At 37.8% G+C, this 6,687-nt stretch overlaps 1 protein-coding gene across 1 annotated transcript; it reads left to right on the top strand.

Annotated features, from left to right (window-relative positions):
* The first annotated feature begins 2,073 nt into the window (after positions 1–2,073).
* On the top strand, positions 2,074–5,256 carry LOC140855325 (disease resistance protein RGA2-like). The gene is made up of 2 exons (XM_073251203.1): positions 2,074–2,524; positions 5,003–5,256. Exons 1-2 carry the CDS (start codon positions 2,074–2,076, stop codon positions 5,254–5,256), a joined length of 705 nt encoding a protein of 234 aa, XP_073107304.1.
* The last annotated feature ends 1,431 nt before the right edge of the window (positions 5,257–6,687 follow it).

Raw genomic sequence — 6,687 nt, 5'->3', positions numbered from 1 at the left:
ACATTTGGTGGTTCTACAAAGAGATAAAAAATTTTACTTGATAATGTACCTAATTTAACATTAAAGCCATTGTCACAAACATGTTGGAAAAGTCGCATTGAGAGCGTCAAAACAATAAGATTTCAAACTCCACAAATAAGAGAAGCTTTATATCAATTAGCTGAAATTTGTGAGGATTCAAAAACAAAGAGTGAAACTGAATCTTTAGCAACACATGAGCTTGAAAATTTTAAATTTTTATTAGGAATGATTATTTGGTATGATATACTATTTACTGTTAATTTAGTTAGCAAAAATTTACAATCTAAGGATATGCGTATAGATGTTGCCATTGATCAATTAAAAGGATTAGTTTCATTTTTTGAAAGATATAGAGAGACTGGCTTTACTTCTGCCATGATTTCAACTAAGAAAATTGCAAATGAGATAGAAATTGATCCTATATTTCGTATAAAACGTCAAGTAAAAAGAAAAAAATAATTTTATGAAAATATTAATGTAGATATTGAACAATCACCAGAAGAATCATTTAGAGTTAATTATTTTTTATATTTAGTAGATCAAGCTATCTTTTCATTGAAACATAGGTTTGAACAATTTCAATTATATGAAAATAATTTTAGATTTTTGTTTGATTTCAAAACATTAATTTCATTGGATGAAGAAAGTTTGAAAAAATTTTGTCTTAATCTTCAAAATATTTTAACAAATGGTAATCATTATGATCTTGATGGGATTGATTTATTTTCAGAATTAAAAATTCTAAAAGCAATTATGCCAAAAGAAAACAATACTGCTATGGATATACTTAATTATATTAATGAAATGAATTGTTATCCAAATACATCAATTGCATATACAATATTATTGACCATACCTGTCACTGTTGCCTCTGCTGAAAGAAGTTTTTTAAAATTAAAATTATTAAAATCATATTTACGATCAACAATGTTACAAAAAAGATTAAATGGTTTAGCTATGCTATCTATTGAAGAAGAATTATTGTCAAATATTGATTACAAAGAAATTATAAAAAATTTTGCATTACAAAATGTACGTAGATTAATTTTTCAATAATAATTAATATTTAAAATATATTAATTTTTAATAAAAAAAATTATTTGGCTCGAGGCCTAAAAAATATGAGGACCGGCCCTGATCAGGTTCGTCAGCTATTCACAACAGGGATAGAATTTCGGATTGGGGATGGAAAGGATACAGCTTTTTGGACCGATCGTTGGCATGCAGGTGAGTTGCTGACAGACATTTTCCCAAGGCTTTACCTTCATACGCGCATCCCGGTGTTAAGTGTTTCTGATGTTCTCAACATCCAAGACCCTCTCACACTCTTCCGCTGGCCGCTCCACACCCAAGCGATGAATGAATTGCAGCAATTTCGACACCTTATCAACTCTACCACTATCAAGGGAGGAGCTGACACAATCATCTGGAGGTGGAGCCGGAACAAATCCTTCACAGTTAGAGAATGCTACTCCTTTCTCAGTAATGGTGGTAACCTCTCAGAATTTGCACAGATAAATTGGGGTTTGCCTCTTCCCACTAGAATTAAAGTATTCAGCTGGCTGGTCTATAATGATAAAATCCTCACAACAATCAACCTCAAGAAACGAAACTTCTCCGCACCATCTCATTGTGTGCTCTGTTACCTAGAAGACGAATCCACAGATCATCTCTTTCTCTGCTGCAGATACTCCATACAGATTTGGAATTTCCTCTTTGTTAAGCTGCGCTTAACAACAGGGACTCCACTGCCGCACACCAATAGTGCCTAGCATTATCTTTAAAATCTGCTTTTGACCGGTTGCGAGATTCTGATGCCTAATACGCTATATTTTATTTAATTGACGCACTAGCGTGGTCTTGCTTGCTTACGATCCACGAGACCACGACACGTACCCATACGTAGACCAAGTCTATGGCTAAGAATCTCTCTGTGCATAGACTTAATAGTAGCGCCTAAACAGGAAGAAGACCGACCTAGCAAGATTCCTTTCTTCAGGTCACGGAGAACCAGACTACCGCTGTGCAGCTGGAGTTTCCTCCAATATGGATATGGGGAAGATCATGATGGTTGGAGAATTGTTTTTATCCTACGTCGTAAATAAACTGGCTGACAAGGTTTTGCTGCTTTTGGAGGCTGACGATGTGCTGGATGAGTTTGAATTCAAAGAGCTTCATTATAAGCTGCGCCACAAGAGAAAGGTGAGTGACTTTGCATCCTCTGCTGCTAAGTTTCTCAAGTATTTTATAATGTCCGATAATGAGCTGGAAAACTTGAAGAATCTTGTCGGAAATTTTGACAAGATTTATACCAATATCAATTACATAGAGGAACAATTAATGAACTACAACTCAAAGCAGAGAAGTATGACGAGAGAGACCAGCTCGGTTATCCAGGATATTGTGTTTGGGAGAGACAGAGAGAGAGACATGATATTGGATGTCTTGTTGCCTTCAGCGGATGAACCGGAATCTAGCATGACATGTGGGGCTGGGACTAGTTGTAATAACCCAGATTTAAAAAAAAAAAAACAGAGGAGGAGGAAGACTCCTAACCGGAGTCTTCTTCCTTCCTGTTTCCGACGGAATCAGACTCGAGGAGTCCGGCTAGGGTAGAAAACCTCCTCTATAAAGACCCCCATTTTCCTCCCTTAGAATCTGACAACAAAACTTCAAAGAAATTAAAGGGATTTGAAGGATTTTTGGCAAAAGAGAGCGCCGTGAGGGTTGATCGGAAGAGAAGGGCCGCCGGAGCTGTTTTTGGCCGCCGGAACAAGGTACGTTCCTTCTTCCTCCCTTTCGGATTAATCTCTCCGGCCTTTGGGTGCTTGGAAGCCGGCGAGATGCCAGTTCGGGCTCAAATAGGGACACCTCTGTTTACGTTTTGTTTTTTTTTTCTCCCCCGTGTACCACCGGCAACAGCCACCGTTGGGGCTGTCACCGGGGCTGTGGATGCGTCGCCGTCGGCTGCTGTCGGAGGGTGGCTGGAGTCGGACCTCCTTAGCCGCTTGAGGGTGAGAGGAGATGGAGGGGGACGATGCCCTGTTTTGCCCCAAAGGAACCCACGGGAAAAGAAGAAGGAAGAAGAAGAAAAGAAAAGAAAAGAAAAAGGAAAAAAATAAAAAAAATAAAAAAAAAAGAAAGAGAAAAATAAAAATAAAATAAAATAAAAAGAGAAGAAGAAGAGAGAAAAAATTTTTTCTCTCTCCTCTCACTACCTTCTCTCTCCAATTTCTCTCTCTAGATTCTCTCTCTAGACTTTTCTCTCTCTTTACGGATTTTGTCTCTCTAGGATCTTTTCTTCCTCTCTGATTGCATCATGGACCCTAGGATAAACTTGAAGATGAAAATAAGATGATCTGAGATTGCTCCAAAATTCGTGCGGTAGATTTGATCTCAGTCCGATACTATTCGAAATTTATAACATTTGATTCATATTAAGTCATCCTGATAGGACCTCTGATGATCTCGACCATGATTGCCTCATCTGAAGGATACGAAGATTTCTCTCTCCATTTTCTCTCTCTACTTTCTCTCTCTAAAATTTTCTCTCTCTTCATGGATTTTCTCTCTCTAGAAGTCTTATGGATCAATGATGGATCCTGATACATAGACAAGTCCTAATTTTGGTCAATCCTAAGAGAGGTCCTCGATCTGTGTTATTAGGATCGAGGTCCTCGATCTGTGTTATTAAGATCGATTATCGGTAATTTTCTCTATATATGATTTTTATATTTGATCAGGGTTATGAAGAGATGATTGCCTGCATATGATATCGAGTGAAATATTTTGTTAAAGAAATTCATAAATCAAAGAAGAACATTGATTTCTGTGCTTAGATCAGTCACCGGTAAAGGTAAGAATTCCTGTACATGATCACCATTATATATATGCTATTTTACTATTGATCTTGCATTATTGGTTTTGCATTGTCGGATTTGAGATCGATGAATTTATTATATCTGAGATACTGTTATTTGATTTTGAGCATGAGTATGTTATGTCAATATATATGTATCAGAGATTGATGGCATGATTATATAGATATGACATATCTGAGTTGATCATAATGCAAGTCGGAATTGATTTGATGAAATCAATACATAATGATTAAATGAAAAGAAAGAGATATATGGTATGGACTAGCCTTGTCATGTGGAATAGCCCGTCAGGAGCTTGTGCCTGGGACAGCCCCCACTGGCTTACAGGTGGACCAGCCGGCCAGGAGCTCATGCCTGGGACAGCCCGCCAGGAGCTTATGCCTGGGACAGCCTCTCACGGGCTTTCGTACGTGGGACAGCCGGCCAGGAGCTCATCCTGGGACAGTCTTAAAAGACTTTTTAAGTGGATTCGATCCGGATGGTGACTGAGGTATAGACTTGGATGTCCAGAACCAGAAAGAAAAGGTTAAAAATTATGTGATTATGAAAGAAGAAATGAAAGATAAGACATGAAATAATTGTTGAATAAAAGGGGTTTCACCTGTTAACATATAATGATGCATCTATTTTAACAAGACAGAAAATTTATGAATATTTGCATTATTCTGGACATTGAACATGAGATTTTATATTTTATTGCTTATCCTTATTTTCAGACTATTTTACTATATCAGTGTGATATGGGAATTCTTACTGGGCTATAAGGCTCACAACTCTTCATCTTTCTTTTTCTTCTCAGAGTTACAAGATGTCCATGGTTGGCTATAGTATAGATTTGTGAGTGAGCGGATGCATAAATAAAGTACCGTTGATATCTGGTCAGAGGATTGAAGGAATGTTAATTGTAATAATGCAAGTTTTATGAATTATTATTGAAATTAATTGTTATGGTTGATAAGGTTGTAATGCTTTAATTTGGCCTTGCATATTCTTTAGGGCTTGCTCTAAGGAGTGTGCGGCCATCACGTATCCGACCCGGGTGTTGGGTTCGGGGCGTGACACTAGTAGCTACCCGAGTCTTGGTGTTCTTCCTATAGTAGGCATTGGGGGTGTTGGCAAGACTACTCTGGCTCAACTGATTTATAATGATGAAAGAGTAGAAAAGCATTTTGAGCTGAGGAAGTGGGTGTATGTGTCTGACAATTTTGATATCAAGCGGATTTCTAAAGAGCTGGTGGTATATGACTCGGTATATGCCCAATTTTGGGACTATATTAGTTTGGATGGCCTTCTAGGGAGACTTAGAGATGCTACGAGGAACAAGAGGTTTTTGTTTGTCCTTGATGATGTGTAGGATGAGACTGGTAGCGCATGGGAAAAACTCCGTAGTGCCTTAACATCTGGAGCAAAAGGAAGCATGGTGTCACGCCCCGAACCCAACACCCGGGTCGGATACGTGATGGCCGCACACTCCTTAGAGCAAGCCCTAAAGAATATGCAAGGCCAAAATAAATCATTACAATCTTATCAACCATAATATTTAATTTCAACAGTAATTCATAAAACTTGCATAATAACAATTAACATTCCTTCAATTCTCTGATCAGATACTATGACACTCTATTTATCCTTCTGCTCACCCGTAAATCCAAGCCATAGCCAATCTAAGTCATCCTGCAACTCTGAGAAGAAAAAAAAAGATGAAGGGGTGTGAGCTTTACAGCCCAGTAAGAATTCCCATATCACACTGATATAGTAATATAGTCTGAAAATAAGGATAAGCAATAAAATATAAAATCTCATGTTCAATGTCCAGAATAATGCAAACATTCATAAATTTTCTGTCTTGTCAAAATAGATGCATCATCATATGTTAACCGGTGAAACACTTTTGTTCAACAATTGTTTCATATCTTATCTTTCATTTCTCCTTTCATAATCATATGATTTTAACATTTTCTTTCTGGCTCTGGACTATCCAAGTCTATACCTCAGTCATCATCCGGATCGAATCCACTTTAAAAAGTCTTTCAAGACTGTCCCAGGATGAGCTCCTGGCCGGCTGTCCCACGTACCAAAGCCCGTGAGAGGCTGTCCCAGGCATAAGCTCCTGGCGGGCTGTCCCAGGCATGAGCTCCTGGCCGGCTGATCCACCTGTAAGCCAGTGGGGGCTGTCCCAGGCATAAGCTCCTGGCGGGCTGTCCCAGGCATAAGCTCCTGGCCGGCTGTTCCACATGACAAGGCTAGTCCATACCATATATCTCTTTCTTTTCATTTAATCATTATGTGTTGATTTCATCAATCAATTCTGTCTTGCATTATGATCAATTCAGATATGTCATATCCATATAATCATGCCATCAATCTCTGATACATATATATTGACATAACATACTCATGCTCAAAATCAAATAACAGTATCTCAGATATAATAAATTCATCGATCTCAAATCCGATAATGCAAAACCAACGATGCAAGACCAATAGTAAAATAGCATATATAATAGTGATCATGTACAGGGATTCTTACCTTTACCGGTGACTGATCCAAACACAGAAATCAATGTTCTTCTTTGATTTATGAATTTCTCTAACAAGATATTCCACTCGATATCATATGCAGACAATCATCTCTTCATAACCCTGATCAATATAAAAATCACATATATGGAGAAAATTACCGATAATCGATCTGATAACACAAATCTAGGATCTCTCTTAGGATTAACCAAAATTAGGATTTACCTAAGTATCTAGATCCTCCACTGATCCATAAGACTTCTAG

Source organism: Elaeis guineensis, chromosome 2, assembly GCF_000442705.2.
Source record: "Elaeis guineensis isolate ETL-2024a chromosome 2, EG11, whole genome shotgun sequence".
Taxonomy (NCBI): Eukaryota; Viridiplantae; Streptophyta; class Magnoliopsida; order Arecales; family Arecaceae; genus Elaeis; species Elaeis guineensis.
Note: the sequence above shows the minus strand (reverse complement) of the source record. Positions and strands in the feature narration are given on the sequence as shown.

Bases quoted from the DNA above. Each gene is read 5' to 3' on its own strand.
- LOC140855325 (XM_073251203.1), top strand. From the start codon at position 2,074: ATGGGGAAGATCATGATGGTTGGAGAATTGTTTTTATCCTACGTCGTA. The intron at 2,525-5,002 runs GTAATAACCCAG...TTCCTATAGTAG, and splicing joins ATGTGGGGCTGGGACTAGTT to GCATTGGGGGTGTTGGCAAG.